This window comes from Agelaius tricolor, unplaced genomic scaffold, assembly GCF_023055355.1.
Source record: "Agelaius tricolor isolate 1412-34295 unplaced genomic scaffold, bAgeTri1.0.p SCAF_20, whole genome shotgun sequence".
NCBI classification, from domain to species: Eukaryota; Metazoa; Chordata; class Aves; order Passeriformes; family Icteridae; genus Agelaius; species Agelaius tricolor.
In genome coordinates this window covers 9452896-9473733 of record NW_027269280.1, presented here as the reverse complement: position 1 = coordinate 9473733, position 20838 = coordinate 9452896, and the positions used below count along the sequence as shown (strand labels likewise).

Here is a 20838-nt window from a genome sequence, read left to right as displayed (position 1 = left end):
CCTTCACTGGGAGGAGCAGGTCCGGGGGGAAAAGCACCGCTGGCTTTTTGTCTCGGGCTTATTTCCCTGATAACTTCATTTTGTGAGTGGCGCTTGGGCGGCTTGAAAGGAAATAAAGCTTGAAAGGACCTCCGAAAAGCTGGAGGCAGAAAGGAGCTGCCACGGGAGGGGAGGGGGTCGGGGTGTCCGTGGGGTCGGGTCGGCTCCGCACAGCCCAGCCCGCTCGGTGCTGGTTTGGTTTTTGTTTCAATGCCTTCTCTGGGAAGGTTGTTATGTGGGAGAGTGAGGGAAAGCTTCGTTTGGTGAGACCAAGGTGAAATTCAGCAGGAATTATGGCCGCGGTTACCTGAGCTAAAGGTCGAACTCTGTTTCGGCTGAGAGCGTTTAGAAGTATAATAATTATGAAGCATTTAGTCTAGAATAATCAGATCATAAAAAGCAAGAAACCAAAGAAAGAAAGAAAGAAAGAAAAAAAAAAAAAGATGGATTAGAAAAGGGAAAGCCCAAAGGTGGTGTCTGAGAGGCGGCTGCGGGTTGAGCTTCCACGAAGGAGAGAGGCAGACGAGGAAAGCGCAGCCCCGGAGCCCCGCAGGAGCTCCGGAGCCCCGGCCCAGCCTCGGGGCTCACGCTGCCCGCAGCAGCCCCCGCTTCGGGGTGAGAGGATGGGGCCAGGAGCTCAAACAGCGCCTTGGACGGCCACTTCCAGCTTAAGGGCTTCGCCCCGCCGTGTTTTTACACGCCTTAATTGTTCCCTAATAATGCGGGATTTGGGTAGAAGCACGTGGGAAGTTTGGGGTTGGCTGGAAAAAAAAATAATCAAAACACCAAACCAAAAATGCCAACAAGAAAAACCCCAAGGCATCACCCGCCGGGGCTGCCTCCCTGGGAACCGCTGGGCTTTTTCTCCCCACCCGCAACCAAAAACCTTCAGGTGCAAAGGGAGATGGTTGCGCGGCTCAGGGCGGTAGCGCGGAGCGAAGCCCAGAGCCCCGGGCTGGGATGTCCTGCCGGGGTCTCTCCGCTCCCCCGGGACTCTCTGGACGTGGGGCACAGGGTGAGGGCTCGGCGTTACCACCGTGCCCCCGTGGGTTTCTCAGCGAGGCGCGGCTGGAGGTGCCGAAGGAGGGAGGTTTCTCCCGCCCCGTTTCCCCCATCAGATGATTCCAGCCCCGCCGTCCCGGCGCCTCCAGCGCGGATCCGCCCGGCCGGCTGTCGCTCCCGGCCCGGTGACAGGGACCGGGGGGGCAGCGGGGCGGTCCCCGCACGCTGCCAAGCGCCAGCGCCTCGAGGCAATCGCCTCATCGGCCCATTTACCCTCCCGAGACGGCAAACAACGCTCCGTCCGTCAGCCATCCCTCCGTCCGTCCGTCCGTCCGTGTCTCAGCCCCGGCCGGGGCCGCGCTCCGGTCACCCTCTGGCAGCGCCCCTCGCCCCGGGCGTGCCGGCAGGAGCTGGCGAGTGTCCCCCTGGCCAGTGTCCCCCCGGGAGTGTCCCCGCACAGCCACGGGCACGCTCAGGGGCTCGGAGTCCTCCCCATTTTGGGGAGCGCTCGTCCCAAAGCGGCCCCGGCCCCGCTGCCCACCTGGGGCTGTGGCTGGGGCTCCCACCCGGGACGGCGTGGGCGCTCCTGCAGACACACGGCCGCTAAATTTCAAGCAACTCCTTTATATTTTTAATTTTTCCCTCTTTTCTTTTCTCTTCCCTTCTCCCAAACTCTCTTTCTGCCTTCCCAAAATCGTTTGCCGGTGCAATCCTGCAGCCCAAAGCGAGGGAGGAGGCGGATGGTCCCTGCTTCCAAGATTTTTACGAACAATCGTTAAAGAAATCAAACTTTTTTTTTTTTTTTGTCTTTTTTATTTTTTTTTCTTCCCTTGTGCAGAGGCCGGAGAGGTCCCTTTGATCTGCGAGGCCTGGCGTGCTCCGAGCCCGCACGCCGGCTGTTTGCGGGGAGGGGGCTCGGCCGCCGCGGGAGCCTCCGAGCCGGGACATGAAAGGGGGGAAGGAAAAAAAAAAAATAAAAAAAGACAGAAAAAAGACCTAAAAAAAAAAAAAAGGGACGTCCAGGGTACGGGAGATCGACCGAAGGGCTTAAATATTTCATATTCCTGGAAGCTGTCAAGGCCAAAAACAACAACACGCCTCCCGCCTCCCCCGGAGTGTTTGCAGAGGGCAGGAGCGTGTGTGCGTGCGAGGGACCGGGAGGCTGCGGGGGGGCGGGGGGTAGAGAGGGTCATAAATTTTCACTTGTAATCAATCAATAATTAACTAATAGCGGAGCGTGGGCCGAGCGCGCCGGCGACAGCGGGTGCCGGGCCCGCCGGGGTGTCGGTGTCGCGCTGCCCCCCGGGCGCTGCCGCTGCCGCTCCGGGGAGCGCTCGGTGCTTCTTCCATCCCCGCTCCTTCCATCCCCGCTCCTTCCAGCCCCGCTCCTTCCATCCCCGCGGGGCGGCCGCAGCCCCGCTTTCCCAGAGACTTTGGACTCGGGGCTAAAACTCCCGTGGGTTAAACTCAGCCCGGCTCCCAGCAGAGCCTGCGGGAGCTGCCGCGCTGCCCGCCCGGGGGTCGGGGTGGGGGGTGTGGGATGCTGGCTCCCCCCCCCCCCCCAGCACGCCCCGAGTTCCCCCGAGTTCGGGGCGTTCTGTGCCCCCTCCCACGGGCCGTGGCTCCTTTCGGGGGTCTCGGGGCGCTGCTCGGGCTGCCCGAGAGGTGGCGCCGCCGCCCCGCCGGAGCCCCCCCGCCGCCGGCCACCCCCACCCAGCGCCGGGTCGCCTGCATCAGCCATAAAACCATTGAGGATATCAAGACAGGCGCCAGGTGAGTAATAGACAGGATAATCCACAGAGATTGCTCGCTGTTTACCTCCTTCCACAAGCGCCACAAGAGTTACTCATTAACGTTACTATATACAAATAAGATACACAGGAGATAAAGCCATTTGCAAGTCAGAGTTACACCTGCGGTACACGGATTTCTTGCAAGGGCATGGCGAGGGGGAGGTCAGCATTAGGCCCGTGGAAAAGTGAGGGTTTGAAGCAATCAGGCTGCACCCTCAGCCTTACAAAGAATAAATGGTGAGCTCGGGGGTTGCGGCGCCCCGGGGCTGCCGGTGCCTGCCTGGCTTGCGGGGCGGCTCCTGGCTGGCAGGACAGCGAGATGGGCAAGGGGGGCCTGGGGTGGGTGTCTGTTGCTTTCCTCCTGACCATCAGCAGTGAATTCCTCGCCAACCAAGACATTTTCCCCACTCATACACAGATCAGAGCGGCTCTCCCCCTCTAAGAGCCGTTTGGGGGACCAGCAGCTGAGAGAGGGAAAAATTTGAGGTCCCCGCGTGATTGCTGAAGCCAAAGGGATGGGGGCGAGGGGCCGGGGTCTGTCATGGACCGGAGCCTCGGCGCTGCCGCTGAGGCCGGAGCTCAGCGCAGAGGGGAAGGCGGCTCCCCGGGCGGGGATGGCTGTCCCAGGGCTCTGTCCCGCCGTCCTGCTCCCCTCGGCACCGGAGTCCCCGTCCCGGAGCGGCTCCAGCTCCCACCCGTGTGGAGGATCCGTGTGGAAAGCGGCCGGTGGGGCTGCAGCCTTCGGGCCGGGCTGCCTGCACAGCCGCTGCCTCCTTCTTCGCGTGGATTTTTTTCTTTTTTTTTTTTTTTTTCATTTCTTTGGCCCGACCCGCCGCCACCTCTATCCCTGAAAGCCCCTGCTCGGCCAGGCCAGCTCAGGGGAGCATCGGCTCAAGTGACATTTCCAGCAGCCGTCACCTTGGGCCATCCGAAGAGGGAGACAAAAACTCCTGCTCAAACTCAGCCCAAACCTTTCTGCCGCTCAAACATTGTGGATTTAAACAAAACCCCCCATCCCCAAGCTGAAATGGGAAGGGTCCCGTTTCCCCACGAAGGGGAACAGTTTCATGTTCGTGGGGGAATTTTTAAATTAAAAAATCGGGGGAAAAAAAAAACAAACAAACCAACAACCAAAAAACCCACAACTTCACGGCCACTTTTACCCCCTGGATCTCCCTTTATCTCGCCGGTGCAGGAACCGGGGGCCGCGGGCCGAGGGGCAGGCAGAGCATAAAACAGGATACAGGCTGGAAGTACATCCTTATAATATTTATTACTGGCGGACGATGAATCGCTTTTCAATATACGGGCCACTAACTGTTGAAGGGATGGGGGAAAAAAAAATCTCATTAACAAGAAATATATATGTTCTGCTAAAGGATGTGCTCATAGACTGGCAGAGGTACAGCAGGGGCTGCCAGCTCTCCTCAGCTCTCCTCTCAGTGACCTCCCAGGCCACTGGTCCAGCCTGGATGTCTGTCCCCGTTCCAGCCGTTTTCCAGCTTAATCTCGATATATCACGAGCCCAAGGGCAAAAAGGGGCGATTCCAATAAAAGGGGGGGGAAATAGATATTAAAAAACCCCATGTATTTCCAGGTGATAACTAACTGGGAAAGCCAAATCCTCTGCCCGGACGGGAGAGGAAAACGAGCCCAGCAGCAGCATCAACTCCTGAGCACTTTACCTGGAAACTTTGAAGGAGGGCTCTGCATTAAAATTTAACCAATCTATTCTCTAATTCTTCACTTTTGCGTTATTAATTTATGACAGATAAAAGCATAGCTGAGCCTTTCTCATTAACTTTTCAAACGCCACTTAATATTGTTCCATTAAAAGGGGTGACTTTAGTAGCCTCTGGATCGACTTTAAAAGCGAGAGGGATAAAGACGGAAAAGGTACATTAAACAGCTTGCTTAAAACTCGTCCTTCCCCCCCAACAATTCCAATGACACAATCTCGACTGGTTCGTACTAGCTCCTTGCAGGAGAAATATCTTAATATTGGGAACGGGAAAGGGGGTGGAGGAGAAAGGCAGAAGAGGGATATATATCTTTCAACCCCTCCATCCTCCCAGGCACTTCGGGGAGGGTTGGGGTGAAGGCATTTCACAGTACGCCCAAGACATTTCAATAAAAATTTATTGAAACTTCAGTGACTTTTAAAAGGGGGGGGGGGGGGGGGGGGGGAATTACAGAAAAAAAAAATAGCAAGAACTTCTCAACATTTATATAACACAAAATATACCTTCATTTTTTTTTCTTTGAACCAGCTCTGAGCACCTGACTTTCAACCCAAGAAAATATGCACTCACTCAAACAAAGACAACAATAAGCACAGTAGTGAAACTCCATTGCGGGGTTGTTTTCTGATGCACTGAGGAAACGGGCAAAAATAATAAAGTACAGAAAATCCTAGAATCTTCACCACTTTTTTTTTTTTCTCTCAAGCCACTGGAGAAGCCTGTTGTCGTGTATAAACATATATAATTTTGTGGTTGTTGACATTTTGAACACCGAAGAAATCGAGGATTAAAAGCTACCATGGCACACTGCTTTGTCTTTTTCTCTCTTTGATTTTTTTAAGGTCTTTGAATAATTTGGTTTCTTTCTGCTTTGCCTTTTGCATTCGGCTCCTTGACCAAAGGACGAGGTTTTCCTGGGCTGAGCTCTGATTTAGAAACGGAGCCCTCACAAATGGGGGAATTTCTCCTCTGGGTCGGGATCTATGTTTAAAGGAATTACCAACTTGAAATGAAAACGACTAAAAATAAAAACAGAAGGAAAAAAAAGAACACCGCTGCAGTCGTATTTACAGAGATATGTACAATGTCAATAAATTAAAGTTTAATTTCGAGTATTCATATTCCACGTATTTACAAGAGTTATCAAATAATTACATAAATACTTTGTTTTAATAATAGTGTCCACTCTTTTCTTCTTCTCAGTATGTTAAACCTTGTTATTGCATATACAATTAAAGAGGGAAAGCTGTGATAAATCTACAGTCGAGCTACAGAGGTTTTTAGATAAAATAAATTCACTTTTTTTTTTTCTTTCCAACTACACGTCTTATTTTTGTTGCTACAAGGGAGGATGTTTAAGGTAGAGGGACAAAGGTCTTATTTTTGTTTTTATTATTATTAATAATAATTTTTTCCCTGGGATTTGAAACGAGCATTAAAAATAAACAACAAAACCCCACTGAAATAAAAAATATCACCACCCCCCTGAAAAAAAAAAAAAAGCAGACTACTCTGGAACATGCAAAAAAAAAAAGCCACCAACTGGCTCTCAGACATCACAATAATATTTTAAACACACAGCTTCCCTTAATATCGACTAAGGGGGTTGTGGTCAACAACCCGCCCAGGAAACAACTGTTGAAGAACCAATACGTGAGTTAGTTACACACTTTTCTTTCGGAGAGAAAAAAATCACTTCTCTTACTTTATTTTTATTCATAAGTTTGTTTGATTTTTTTTTTGTTTTATTTTTTTCTTTTAGTTTTTTTTCTCTTTTTTTTTCTTTTTTTTTTTTCCGGTGTGTTTTGGTTTTGGGTTTTATTTTTTTTTTTACACTGGTAAAAAAGAAAATTAAAGGAGGATGCCACAAACCCCACCGGTGCCTCGATCCCTGTGAGGAGCCTCCGACCCAGCGCTCCCCCATCCTCGACCCTTTTTTCCCTGCTCCACCAGATACCTTTTTGTTGCTAAACGCCGCGGGATTTTATATGTTAAAAAAAAAAAAAAAAAGAAGTCGGAAGGAAAAAAAACCAAAATAAAGAAGGGGGTAAAAAACAAACACTCGCGGGGTGGAGGATGTGGTTTCTTTCAAACAAAGTGCACTGCGAGACGGATTTGAAATGAGCTCCCGGAGGCCGGGGGGTTACGGGGAGCCGCTGCGGGATCTGTCCTGCTTGGGGTCGAGCCCGCTGACCAGGCGCTGGATGTTCTGCAGTTCGCTGGTGGCCGCCTCCTTGTCCGCGCCCAGCTTGGGGGACAGGGACACGGAGCCGGACGAGAGCGTGGAGGAGCGGCTGGTGAGGTCCGAGGCGGAGTCCAGGGGCACGGAGCCGGGGCTGGCGCTCAGCCCGCCCGCCTTGGCCTCTCCGGAGCCGGCGGCCAGGCCGGGCAGGGCGGTGGTGAGGAGGCTGCTGCCGTCCGACAGCGGCACGGGCAGCGGGTAGGGGCTGTAGCGGAGCCGCGGCCGCACGGCGCTCAGGAACGGGTGCCGGTGCACCGAGCTGGAAGCGGCGCTGGAGGCGGCGGCCGCCGCTGCCATGTAGGTGTAGGGGTAGGGGAAAAGGCTGCCGAAGGGAGACATGGCCAGGCCCTGCGGGAGGGGAGGAGAGAGAGGAAAGGGTTACCGGCCCGCACGGCACCAGGTGCTGCCCCGCGCACGCAGCTGCCGGGGGTGAGAGCTGTGCTCCCGCTGCCCCGGCCAGAAACACGGGGGCGATGGGGCACACCCTGCCCGGGCTCTGCCCTGCGCGGCCCCGCTCCCACCGGGGGCCAAATGGCCGTGGGGTCTCTCCCCCACTCTCCCCCCGCACCGGGAGATTCTCTTGCGCCCTTTACCCGCAGGTCCAGCCCCCCCTCCCGCTCCGCAGGGCAGCCCCGGGCACATCCCCCCCGACAGCGGCTCCGCTCCGCGGGCCGGGACGCGTCCCGGGGCTCTGGAGGACAGCGGGGAGGGTGGGAGAGCTCAGGGAGATCACGCTGGGCCACCCTCCCCGCCCACAGCTTTCCCTCCTCCGACCTGCTGCCAGGCCCTGTGGCCGGCCCCGAGAGGGGCTCTGGGGGGGACACGGACGCGGGGAATTTCAAGGAGGTGCCCGCTGCCCCCCCCCGTCCCCAGGCTCGGAGCCCCCCGGCCCGGAGGGAACGCGGTACCTGTGAAGCCAGGACGTGCTGCTGCAGATGGAAAGGCAAAGCAGCCGCCGATGCTCCCGAGAGTCCCTGGGCCGCCGCCGTGGCCATGACCGTGTTGTCCAGTCCCGAGACCCCGGCGGACGCCCCCGAGACGGTGGCGAGGAGGGGCCCCATGCCCGCGGCCATGCCCGAGAAGGCTCCCCCCATGGCGAACTGCCCGGGGTGCAGCAGCAGCGGGTGCCCGTTCCCCAGCGGGTTGAAGAACTGCTGGCCGGCCAGGGCAGGGGGAAAGCCGAGGTTCTGCAAGTGTCCCTGGCTCAGGTGGGCCGTGCTGTCGGTTTGGACCGTCAGGGGGGTGAAGGGCTCTTTCCCCAGCAGTCGGTTCTCATCTACTTTGGGGCCGTCCCTGAGGGGGCTTTTCAGTTCCTCGCCGCTCAGGCTTCCCCCCCGGGTGCTGGAAGAGATGGTAGCCGGGCTGTGCCGGGAGTCCGGAGGGGCTTTCTCAGTCCTCTCTCGGCTCCGACTGCCTGCCGAGTCCCCGGGGAAGAAGTGGCTTTTGGAGGGGCTGCCGCCCTTGTCCCGGGGGTCGTCCCCCGCGGTGGCAGCGGAGCTGGCCGGCGCTGGGGTGGCGGCGGTGGTCGTGCTGATTTTGCCCGACTCGTTTCCTTCTAGCAAGGGATCGTCTTTGCTGTCTGCATCGCTGTCTCCCTCGCTGGGGCAGAGATCTGCAAGACAAAGGGGGCCCGGGGCTGGGATCCGGCACTGCACATCCCGAAATCCCCACCGGGCTGGGAGAGGGGGCAGAGACGCTTCCTGGCCGGCCAGAGGTTTGTGTGGAAATCCTTCCCTTTCTTTATTATTATATAAATAAATACAGCCCCCGGCTCCCACCGCCCGCCCCGTCCAAGCCAGCCCGAGTTTTTCACAACGCAGCGAATTTGGCTGCGAAACAAAGCAGCGGCCCAGAGGAGCGACCCCCCAGCCGGGCGGGCCCGGGGCCAGCAGCTCTGCTCCCCGGAGCTCCCCGGGGCTGCCGGAGCCCCCAGGGACCCCCCCCTTCCCTCCCCGGCTGCAGCGGGGGTAGAGGAGGAACGGGACAGCAGCAACCTCGGGACAGGGCTGGAGGGCCTTGGGGATGAGTCTCCTACAAAGTTTTCCAAAGTTTTCATCCCTTTCAACGGGCAAACTTTGCAAAGGCTCACAGGGACATCCCGCAGCCGTCTTCATCACGCCCTAGGCCCCCCTTCTCCCCAAACACATGCACGGCTTCCCTGGATTCCTCTGCACTTCATCTCCTAATTTCAGCGCCCCAGGTGCGAAGCTCTGCTTTGCTTTTCGGGTCCCCTCCCGGCTCCCCTCCCCTCAGCTCGGCAGGCCTTGAAAAAAAACGAGTAAAGCAACTACAAAAAGGAGGTTGTTTCCTCCTCCCCCTGCCCCCCCGGCCCGGGATGGATTAATACATACGAGAGAGCTGCAGACAGCTCCCAACCCCGCACGGAGAAACCCAGGGTGACTTTTCTATAACAAAGTTCGCGACTGTATCCAGGGGAAAGATCCTTCCTCTAGTAACAGATTCAGTGAGGGATATTAATGGAGTGACTCCAGTTTTGAACTTTTGCCCCGTGGTCTGTCTTTGCTCCCTTGACTCGGAGCTGGCTCCTTTCTGAACCAAAGAGGGGAGGGATGAATGTGCAGCAAGGGGAGAGGGAGGCTGGGAGGGAGAGGGAGAGGGAGAGGAAGAGTGAGGAAGGCAGAGAGAGGAGAGTGAAGGGGGAGAAGGGAGGAGAGGGAAGGAAAAAAAGAAAGGAAACAAGAAGAAGAGCAAGGGAAAGAAGGAAAGAGAGGGCAGAAAAACTAAACAGAGAAAGAATAGAGAGAAGAGAGCAAAGAGAAAAAACATGAGAAAAGAAGGGAAGAGGTAAGGAAAGAAGGGAGGAAGTAAAACAGGCCAGAGCCAGAGGGCAGTGGTGCAGGCCAGGATTTGCCACCACAGAGCGGGCACCCAGGCTCTCCCAGAGGAGACCAGGGGCCACAGCTCTCACCTTTGAGGCTGGAGGTGCCCACGGCGGGCACGGCAGGACAGGAGGACTGGGCAAAGCACTTGAAGGCCGTCTGCTCATTGGACGACTCGTCCGAGGTGGGATTCTCCTTCTTCTGCCTCTCATCGTACACCCGCATGGACTGCAGGGTCAGCTGCTTCCTGCGGGCACAGAACCCGCTGGGAGAGGGTCCCCAGAGCCCCCCGGGACCCCCCCTGCTCCCCAGCCCCTCCTGCAGCTCCCATCGGGGCACCAGGAGCACGGGGGAATTCAGAGCCACGGTCCCCTCGAGGAGGAGAGCGCGTTTCTGGCAGGCAGGGCTTGGCTGCTAATGAGAGGAGATTTCTTGGAAGCGTGAGCAGCTCCTCAGCGAGGGCTGATATTAAAGACAAGGGGCGGAGGGGAGAGGGAAGCATTCCCTGGAGATTAGCTTTTAAAAGGCAAGGATGTTCCAGAGATATGAGCCATCGTAATGGTTGCTAAGATTGCTAGGAAGTGGTTATTTTGTTAGGCACTTTATGTAATCTTTTCACCAACAATTAACCCGGAGTAAAAAATCTATTTATATTTAGAGAAATTAGAAATCATTTCCGTCCTGTGGCTCCAGCGCTGGCTTTATTTTCACACTGATGGACAAGAGGAGCTGGCGTGTGCATGTTTGTGTGTGTGCTGGGCAGGGAGAGAGGCTTCTTGGTTTACACCACGTTTTCCCCACCTTTTTATTTTGTTGTTTGTTTGAAAAAAGAGAAACAGATCTATTTATTCATTATCTAACCCCCTGTGCAAATGGCTAAAATATCTTGTCTCCTGTAACACAAGAAAACAGACATATCCCCCATTAAAGGAAAAAAATTGTCCCTTTTTTCTCCCTGTATTTTCTCCTTATATTAAAAATAAAAGTCTCGAGTCCCATTATAAACAGTTCTGTCTGCCTACCTGGGCCACAAACTCTGTCCTGCTGCTTTTGGAAAAAATAAAGAATCTTCTATCATTAATTACTTCCATATTCATGAGATACCTCTGTCCAAACAGTTCATTTCTGTGTTTCTCCTCTATTTCTGTGTTTCTCCTCCATTTCTGTGTTTCTTTCTGTGTTTCTCCTCCATTTTACTCTTTTCCAGGCAATCCCCAGAAAAATGCCAGAGGAGATTCAAGCAGTGCTCAGCCCTCACTTGTCCCTCTTCTCCAGTCCCACATCCAAACTACACTGTAGTATTCCCTCTCAAATTTGTAAGGGAAAGCTTTTCTCTAGCAATATTTGCTCAATGTACTGCACTCCCTTTGGCCAGTCATCCCCTGTGACGTGAAAACTAAACGTGGAAAGCAGGAAAGAATTCCCATGCAATCCGTTTGACGCTATTAACGCCAAGATCCTTATGGATTTTGGCGGGGGGAAGTGTGGTTTGGAGGCAAGGCAAGGTGATTTTGACCTCTGCTCGTGTTCTGAGCTTAACACATGCAAACCAAACGAGGCGCCTGTAAAGAATCCAGCCAGACTCACCTCTTTTCCCTCCTTCCATTCCCGGTGTCCCGAAAACCTTTGGCAAAGGGGTTGTTGTCAATTTTTAATTGCGTGATCTATAGGATAGAGAGAAAAAAAAAAAATAGCCAAGGGGTTGGGGCAGAATGAGGAGATTTTTGTGTTATAAAACAACAGCAAACCCCACTCTTCCCAGTTCCCCTAGTGCTGGCAGGAGTAGGACAGGGCAGGGGGCAAAGGTCCCTGGATTTTGGGTGAATCCATGTGTTTTCCAAGCTGTTTGGAGGCAGCTCACCCCCAATCCCCCACCGGGCTGGCCGGTGACCTGGACCGTGGTGGCAATGAAAGAGCCCCGTGTTGCTGCCACCACATCGGAATTAATTGAGCCATGCAATGAGATCCATGCAAGTTATGCCTGTGCTTAAAACTCTTTAAATACCATAATTAAACCACAAAGGAATCATACCCACCCCCTCGCTATAATAAAATACTTTATATAATCGCATTATGCTCCATGTGTGTTGGGGCGCCAGGCTTGCCAGCAGCCAGCTCATATTTTTGGGGGGGTTGTGTGTGGAAGTTTTTTGGTTTGGTTTTCCTGGGGGTTCAGGAATGGCTGTTGGGAGGGATGGGGGGTGCGGGGCATCCCGCAATGCCGGGTGCCCGTGCCTACGGTGCACGGAGCCGAATTCACAGCCCGGCCGGAATGTGAACAGGATGCGAGCAGTGGCAACAGGAACGCCGCCTCCCCACCGCTCCATTCCCGGTCTCGGGCCGGGCTGCAAGCACAGCGATCCCCAATTTAGGAGCAGAGGGTGACCCCGAAAAGGAAACCCCGAGTGCGAGCAGGAGCGGCCCTGGCTCCCGAGTCACGCTCCCCGCCGCACACACGGGAGCAGGAGGGAGCAGGAGGGAGCAGGAAAACCCCACTGCTAAAACCAGCGGGACTTTTAATCCAGGTGCTCCCGGCCGTGCCTTCTGCTCCCCCCGCGCCCAGCCGAGGGCTCCCCGCCGCTTCCGCACGCCGCTTCCCAGCCGATTTCATGGCAATCACACAAATATGCTCATTTCTGTCCTTCAACCCTGCCGCCCCCAGCTGATAGAGCGGGCCGGCCAGCCCTGCTGATAAGTCCCAAAGCAAAGTCTACTCTCTGTACACCCATTTTCTTTCAGTTTCCTTGCAAGTGCCTGGCTGCAGAGAGAGAGGAAAATAGCCCGAGCCCCGAGGGGGAAGCGGTTTTTTGGAGACCGAGGGCAGAAGGGTACAGACCCCCCCCTTTTCAGCCCCGATTTTTTTACGGTGAAGGATGAGAGGGGCAGAGAGGGGCACAGGGGAGCTGCAGCGAGCGGCGCTGCGCATCCAGAACCTCTGCGCTCAACGCAGGCGAACGCAAAGTTGTAATTCACAGACAACAAAAAAAATCAAAGCCCCTTTTTTGGCTCCTTCCCTTCCTTGCACTTGACTTAATAATCGTAAATTCGCCGTTTGCCACTCTCCCGAATATACCACCTTCATCGCAAGCGACAATAAACCAGCAGCAATGGAAAGGCAGCGTTTGCAGCGCTGCAAAACTTTCTCACACGGGCTTTTTCAGCCCTTCCAGCTAAATTCAAGCGAGATACCCCTCTCTGACCAGAGCATATTTCTGCACCACAAAAAATAGTAAAACACTGCAGGATGCAAAAAAAAATATCATAATATAATAATAATAGGAACCAGACGTGCGCTCCAGCCTTATTGCCAATTGCTGTTAAAGGAGCTAAAACAGCACAAAGGCCAGGAAGAATTACAAAATCTCAGCCCCGCTGCTCTCCCCACTCTGTCTTTCGACACACGGAGCCGAGTCTTTTTTATTAATTTTTTTTTTTCCCTGATGCATCTTAGATTAAATCCACACTAAGAGCAGCAAACCCCACCCCATCCCTTTCCTCATACTGGGGAGGGGAAAAAAAGGTAGAAAACCCCTAAACAATCTCCCCCTCACCCCAAGTCCTCCCTCCTTTTAATTGCCTTCCCCGAGGTCGGTATTAGGAGAGTGCTCGACCCCCTCCCCCAGCGCCTTCCCCGAAGTTGGATCAAGGAGGTTTTGGGGGAAAAGATGAAGGGGGAGAGAAAGAGAGAGAAGAGCAGGATGAGCTTCGTGAGTTTTAAGGGAACAATGCAGAGTAAAAGTTCTCTTAAAAGCCAAAACACGTAAAACAAATCCTCTCTTAATCTCCTTACCTTATCATTCTGGTATGCGGTCACTGCGATGAATTCAGTCTCCGGGAAAACGTAGGTCCTGAACGTGCTGTAAGGAAGCTTGAGGATATCGTTGGCTCGGACGATGTGGAACCGGGGCTGGTACTTGTGCATGGAGTTTAAAATGGTCTGGGGGGGGCAGCGGCCGGCAGCAGAGAGGGCAGGAGGGGGGGAAAGAAGACGGTCAGCAGGAGCAGCATTTCCCCAGCCATCGGCACTTTCTCTTGCTAATTTGCCTTCCCTCTCCTTCCTCCCCTCACTCCTCCTCCCCGCCAAGCACACTCCAAACACACGCACACGCCTCGCAGCATCCAACTGAAAGTACTGACAGCTCCAGCTCGCCCGGGTTAGGCTCTCGCTGGACCTCTCGAAGGAGAGGAGAGAGGGGGGAATCCCCTCAGAGCTCTGCTCGGAGAGGGGGAGAACCCGTTTGGGCTCCGGCAGCAATGTCTTTTGATTTCAAAGTGTAAAAAAATAAAATAAAATCAAGTAAAGCAGGAGCAGCAGCTACAGTTGCAACACCACCACGAGAGCCTCGGCTCGGTCTAATTGCGTGCCCCAATTCACTTAAGGCCTTCTGCGAACGGCAAAAATGTATCGTTTAATCAAATCACAGCAGCAAATGCAATCTTCGGCACATTAGAGATCCCTTGGCCGCGGCCACCACCAGCGAGCCCCGGCTCCGAGGCGGAGGCTTTCCCAGGAATAGAAAGAAATGGCCAGGATCGACAGAGCACTTATCAGCAGGTTTGTTTGATTTCACTCTCAGGGTAAGTTTTTATCTCTGCACACCCGGTAAATGTAAAGGAGTGGATAGACATGAATGGGCAACTTGACCTCTGCTTTTGGTCCCTGTTTATTTTCACTCCGGCTTGCTTTACATTATCCAGATTAATATAGATTTAAACGTTTGCGTACTTAGGCCTTTAAGCCCTTTATACACATATGCATATCGTTTTCCTACGCTTAGAAAGTGCGATCGACTTTATTAAAAATATATATAGATATATAAAGTCACCGCAGCTCTGAGAAATATCGAGTTGCTCTGCGCTGGAAATGTATCCCTAAAGTTAACGCTGCATGGCACGGGGAGGTTACAGAGCAAACTCCAGGCTTTAATCCTGACCCCAGCAGGAGGAAAAATCAAGGACTGTTATAACCCGGCCAGATGCCCGTCCCCGGGTGCGTGGGGAGGTCTTTCTGCCCCGTTTTCCCCTCATTTCGGCCGCCCGCCGGAGCTGCCAGCGGGACCTGCCCGGCCGAGCAGCCGCCGAGCTCCAGGCACACCCCCCGGGACCCCCTGCTCCGGCCGGGGGCGAGGGAGGGGAAAAGGGGGGCAAAGGAAGGTGTAAAAGGCACTCACAAATCCGTGCTTGTCAGAGATGTTGTTAGTGAGCTTCAGCTTGTGAAAGGTGACGACTTTGGACATCCATTGTTCGCCGGTGGCCGGGCTGTCCGGGTGGATGTACATTCTCTTTGGCATTTCAGGGTCAGCCTTGCCGGCTACCATCCACCGGGAATTATGGAATTTGTACCTACAATCATCAGCCGCCACAATATCCATCAATAAAATGTACTTGGCCTTTTTATCCAGTCCAGTGCATCTCACTTTAAATGGAGGAAACATTCTCCTATGGGCAGAGGGGGGAGGGAGGAAGTGGGGGGAAGAAAAGACAAGAGAAAAATAAAATGAAATTAATTACAGCGTTTAAATAAGCTTCTGGATTTTGGTAGCGTGTCTACCAAGCCACTTCTTCAGCTCTCAAAAGCAGCAGAGTAAGTCTGTGTCCAGCAAAAAGAGGTTTCCTCTCCTCCGCCCCCCCCCCCCCCCGCCCGCCCCCAGCGAAAAGGTTTCTCAAATGCTTAAAAGTTGCAGGAGAAAATGGTCCCTGGATGAGAAAGGTACACATTCCCTAGAAATCAGCAGGCGCCTACCTCTCTCTGCCATTCCTAAACAGCAAAGGCCCATTTGGAGCTCTCTGATCTCTCATTAGTTTCCTTTTTGCCTGCTAAACAAAGAAATGGGAGCTGATCGCACCCCGATAAAATAAATCGTCTGAACTATTTCAACCCAGGCTCCCGATAAAGTGCGGAGTTTTACAGTTCGCAGACGAGAATAAAAACCCCCAGCGAGGGCAGCGTGGCTGCCGGGGCTCTCCCCGTGCTCCGGCCAGCCGGGGATCCCCCCCTGTGCCCAGGGTTCTCTGCAATCCCCGCTCCCCTCCGCTCCCAGCTCCGGCTCCAAACTGCAACAGGATACCACAAATTTGCTGTTTATTATATCGAGTGGTTGGCATTCAGCAAATCTCAACTTAAAAGGAAACACATGACTTTGCAACATGTAAGAGCTCTTAATACTGGCCGAGGCTTTCACGCAAAAACTTTTGACCACAATTAACAGAAAAAACTTCGGGAAAGCAGTAAAACGGGCGAGGAGAATTTTTTTTCTCCTTGCTGCTTTTAAGGGCTTCTATTTATTTTTTTCCCCCTGAGCCTGTAGCCTGCAACTGGTGCTTTGCAAATAGGCGAAGCTCCAGTAAGGCAGCTGAAGGCCATCTAAGAAGACTTTTCAGGAGTGGCTTCCTCGAGTAATTCTCCTGGCAAATCACATGAGGGGAGTTTGGGAGGTTTCTCAAAGAGCCCCTTAGAAAAACACCCGGGTGCAAAGGAGGTTTTCACCCTACGTATCATCACAGCAATAGGTAGAGTTGTAAAAGAGTCCAGATGTCAATGAGTAGCGAATATAGAGAGAGATTTCAGACGGGTAAACCTATAAAAAGCAGAAATGCCGAGCGTGGACGCGCCGTGTGTGTTCATTCATTCCCACGTGAAGGTTACATAAATACAGGGACAGGCAGCGCGGAGCTGCAAACCCTTCCCTGCCACTCCTGCAGCGGCTGCAGGTCGGCTGGGGAGTTTTGTCAGCTTTTCTGTACATTTCCAGACATAACCAGCCAGCACAAACCCAGCCGAGATCCCAGCACAGAGAGAGGCACAGCCTGACACGCCGAGCCTATCTGCCCTCCTGCCCCAGCAGCAGCCAGACGCCTCTCCAAAGGATTTTTCCTTCATTTCCCTTTCTTAAGGAAGAAAATCTGTGTGTAGCGAGGCTGAAAACCAGGCCATCCCCTTTGCCAACCCCAAATTATTTTCTTCCTGCTTCCAGTCTTCTCCAGCAAGCATTAAGCTACTGAACCATGAAGGGACCCTCTCACCCCCTGCACTCGCTCATGCTGAGCAGGGCCGGGTCGCGCTTGGGCTTTTCCCGGCAGCCTGGTGCCCCAGACGGGCTCGGATCTTCAGCTGCCTAAAGCTTCCCAGAACTGCAGGTGAAAGGAGATTTACGGAGGAGAGAGAGCCTTGCCCTGCTGGGGTGCAGAGACTGAGGGGTGGGGGACAGAGGGGGGGAAAAGGCACGAACCCCCGACCCAGACCTACCTTCCCGATTTGGTAATCACCATCTCTGTGCCTCTTTTATGGAATTGCTCCCAAAGCTCTTTAGCTTCCAGATGCACTTTCGGATCGTCTTCTACTTCTTCTTCTGGCTCCAGAGTTTTTAAAGGCCTCAGATGGGCTGCTGCCTGGTGACCCAGGGAAGAAAAGGGAATACCAGTCTCTGCAGCCCCCACTAACTGATCCATGATGGGTTTAGCCAGAGCCCCGGGAAGGGACAGGGCGGCTGCCCCGTTGGGAGGCAAAGCCAGAGCCGGGAAGAAGGGAGGCTGATGTCCCAGCACAGCGCTCATGGCAAAGTCCGGTGCCCGGTGCGGTAAAAAGGGATGATAAGCCATGCTTGTCCCAGGGATTACTGGATCTCTCATCGGTAAATTCATCCACTCCACTCCTCGGTCTTCCTACTGCTGGAGTAGTCCCGGAGTGGTTTCTAACAGCACATCACGAAGAAGAAAAATTAAGATAATAACAATAACAGCAATAAAGCACCAAAAAAAAAAAAAAAAAAAAAAAAAAGGGTTGGGGGTAACAAGCTCTAAACAGCACAGTACATGAGGGAGAGGCAGAACTTCTACAGCCTACAACTTCCCGAGCCGGGGCACATCCCCAGCCCTCGGGACAGCGGATTAACAGGATTGTTCATTATTACTCTTGCTTTTTCTCGTGTTCTGTCTCAGAGGCTTTGTTTTGCTTTTTAGTTGTTTGCGTTTTTTTCCTGAGTGGAAGTCCTTGTGCTGGAAAAGAAACGCCGAAGAAGGGAAGAAAAAAAAATCCACCGGATTCGCTGTCTGCTCCTGTTGCCGCAGAAGAGCTGGACAAACTGAAATCCTTTTTTTTTTCTTCTTCTTTTTTTCTCTTAGTCCCAATCCCTCTTCTCTTCTTCCGTGGCGGAGGGTGACGGCTCGAAGCTGGGTTTTCTTTTAGGGTGGCTGGGTCTCTTCCCCCTCCCCCCCACCCCTCCACCTTTCCTCCGTACGGTCAGGCTGCAGAGCAGAGGCTGGGGAAGGAGGGAAAGCAGAAAGAAGCAAACAAACCCACCCCCCCTCGCCGGCCGAGGAAGGCTCCTGAGCAACCTTCAGCAGCAAAAACTTGTAGGGAAATCTCGTTTCCGCCTCGCCTTCCTCGCTCCCCAAGCAGGAGCTGGTCAGGGTGTCCTGATTTCCATCAGGATCTCTTCTTTCTTTCACCCTCCTCCTTTTTTTTTTTTTTTAATTTATTTTTCCCCCTCTCTTTCTCTTTCGCTGTGCCTTAAAAAAAAAATCTGCCAGAATTATACTGTTGTCTCCATAAAAGAGAGAGAAAGTGAGAGGGAAAGAGAAAGGAAGAGAAAAAAGGGGGAGGGAGAAAGAGAGGAAAAGAGAAAGAGAGAGAAGAGAGAGGGAGAAGGAGCCTCTCGGCTCTGAGAATTCCCTGTGAGTCTGTGCTCTGCGTGCACCCGATCGTAGGGATGTGTTATGGGTTACAGGGGAGCTGGAGCCGCCTTGATTGGCTCTTTGACGCTTTCGGACCAATTGTGAGGCTCCATAGGCGGGGTTCTGACAGCTCGGGTGGAGGGGGACAGCGCCGAGTTATAAAAAGAAGGTGTCGGAAACTGTAACGCTGCAGCAAAGCATCACTAGTACTTCGGGCCGTGTGAATATGTCAACATGATCAGAGGGGAGGGAGCAGGGAGGGAGGAGGGAAGGGGCCGGCAGCGCCCGCCTCTAGGGGGGTGCTGGGGGCCGCCTCGCCCCCCGGCCCCGGCCTCCCGCCGCCCCGGCAGCCCCGGCACTGCCCGGCCGCTCTCCCCCGGTAGGAGCTTCCCGAGCGCCGGTAGCGGGGGGGGCTCCACGCGTGGCGCTGGGGGGGTCCGGAGCTGCGTTCCCCCCTTTCCCAAACGCCGCCGGTACCGCAGCGGGGTCCCCCCGGGTCCCCCCCGGCCCGGAGCCCTCTCGGGAGGCCGCCGCTCCGCACGCCCATCCCCGCCGCTCCCCGCAGCCGCCGCTCTGGTGTCACCCCCCGGCCGCTGCCCCCGCGCCGTTTGTCCCCTCCCCGGCAAAGTTGCTTTCTTTAAACGACACCTCCGGGCCGGGAGCCGGGCGCTTTCCTTCCCCCCGCGAATCTGGGGGTGAGCTGCGGGGCTCGGGGGCGGCTCTGCGGCTCTTCCCCCGCTCGGAGCTCGGCTCCGGCTGCTCCAGCGGCCGCGGCCGCCGCTGTTATTGTTGTGGTGGGCGGCTGGAGGCTGCGGCGGGCGGGCGGCGGCCGCCACTGGCTCAGCTCCGGCCCCGGCGGCTGCCGATCGAGGCGGGTGCGCGCAGGGAAGCGGGAGGCCGCTGGAAAAATGAGATTTCAATGTATTTATTATTCCTTTTTTTTCTTTCTTTCTTTCTTTGGCGTTGCCGATTAAGGCCACTCGGCTGGCACCGGCGCCGACAGGGTTACGCTCCCACACCCCTCCTCTTCCACGAGGTGCGCGGGGAGGAGACGGGAAGTGCGGCTTTCCCTGCGCCCGGGCCGGGCAGCGCCGGGCGGGGGGGGCCCAGCTCCGGGTTACCCCGGGCTCGCAAGGAGCCGGCCACCCCCTGGGGAAGGAGTCACGCGTGGGTCTGATCCCACCCCACGGAGAGGGAAGAGCCGGGCAGGATCCTCCTGGGAAGTTTCTGGGGAGATATATTCCTTTGGGGGCGGTGGGTGCTGCTGGGTATGAGTGTGTGACAGTGCAGGGCAGCAAGAGGGGGCTTGGGACCGTGCGTGTCGTGGGCATGCAGGGCTCGGAGCGCCCACGCGTGTCAGGCAGGGTATCCCAGCGCTGGGAGGTGCCGAATCACTCGCCTGCCCTGGGGAGGGAAGGGGGAATCTCCTGACGCCCCCCACCCTGCTTTAAAGAGGGGAGGATAATCCTCCGGGAGCGGAGCGGGGGAGCGCGGGGGCTCGGCGCTGGCTGCGCGCAGATGGGAGCGGAACCTCTAAAGTGATTAGCTCTTCTAACATTGCATTTTTGACGCACATGGTTAAGAGCGCTTGGCGCCAGCTTGGTGAAGTCCCTGTAGTAACCAGCGTCTAGGATCGCTTTGCACCAAAATATCTCCCCTTTAGTCGGGGGTGGGGGTGAAAAGAGGAGGAGGGAGGAAAGGAAGCGGGAGTAATGCGTTCAAAGAGGATGAGGGGGGGGAAGTCTGATGTGTTTCACGAAGCCAGGAGCCTGGTTACCCGCGCAGCGCTCGGCTGCGCTGTGCGGCTGCTTATCGACCAAGAGAGCGAGTCTTTCCAACCTCTGCTCGGAACCGGTTCTCGGGTCCTGCCGCGGTGGGAACCCCCAAAGCCTCTGCCTTCCCTTTATCAGCGTCCACAGCAAACGCCCGGCGGCCTCAAGAAGTTTGCTGCAATTTACCCCAACAGGGCCGCCGCTGTCTCACGGCGACCGGGAGGTGCCCGCGGGACAAGCGCTGCCGCCCCCGTCCCCGGCGCGCCCCGGGCCCCGCGCCCGCCCCGCCGGAGCGCGCCCTCGGCGCCGCGGCACAAACCGGAGTCGCTGCCGCCCTCCGCGCCTGCCCCGCACCTTGCGCCGCGCTCCGCACCCACCCGCGCAAGAAAATAAAATGTTTGCCGCTTATGATTTCCAATTCCAGTGTCTAGCCTAATGGCGTGCAAACTTCTGCAAGTTCCGAGTGACCTCCCCGACGAAGCCCCCCGGAGACTCGTATTATGAAGGGAGGCTGCACTAATCTAAGATCAAAAGCGGGAAGGTGCGAACAGTCTTTGTCTCCCTTCGGCCGCCTCATTCCCCCTTCTGTGTGTGATAAATCTACCCTGGCGCCGACTGCGCGCTGGATGATTAATTTGCAAGCAAACAAAAGGGACCTGATGGCCAGCCATCTTAGTTAAATATTGGCCAGTGCTTCCAGCTACTTGTTAGCCTCCTCTTTGCCTGAAATAAATA

At 55.0% G+C, this 20838-nt stretch overlaps 1 protein-coding gene and 1 long non-coding RNA gene across 2 annotated transcripts; one reads left to right on the top strand and one right to left on the bottom strand.

The window, feature by feature from the left end:
- Positions 1-5661: 5661 nt before the first annotated feature.
- On the bottom strand, positions 5662-18429 carry TBX3 (T-box transcription factor 3). The gene is made up of 7 exons (XM_071445452.1): positions 16905-18429; positions 14830-15097; positions 13449-13595; positions 11246-11322; positions 9748-9905; positions 7727-8430; positions 5662-7166 (listed from the first exon to the last, which is right to left on the bottom strand). The coding sequence occupies exons 1-7, from the start codon at positions 17297-17299 to the stop codon at positions 6720-6722; spliced, it is 2196 nt and encodes a 731-aa protein (XP_071301553.1). The 5' UTR covers positions 17300-18429; the 3' UTR covers positions 5662-6719.
- LOC139598726 (uncharacterized) lies at positions 18429-20521 on the top strand. The gene is made up of 2 exons (XR_011681994.1): positions 18429-18710; positions 19307-20521. It is a non-coding gene; the product is annotated as an uncharacterized lncRNA (long non-coding RNA).
- Positions 20522-20838: the final 317 nt, after the last annotated feature.

Coding starts and splice junctions, on each gene's coding strand:
- TBX3 (XM_071445452.1), bottom strand. CDS start 17,299: ATGAATTTACCGATGAGAGATCCAGTAATCCCTGGGACAAGCATGGCT. Junction 9,906..11,245: donor AATGGAAGGAGGGAAAAGAG/GTGAGTCTGGCT, acceptor CTGTGCCCGCAG/GAAGCAGCTGACCCTGCAGT. Junction 7,167..7,726: donor AGCACGTCCTGGCTTCACAG/GTACCGCGTTCC, acceptor CCCCTCCCGCAG/GGCCTGGCCATGTCTCCCTT.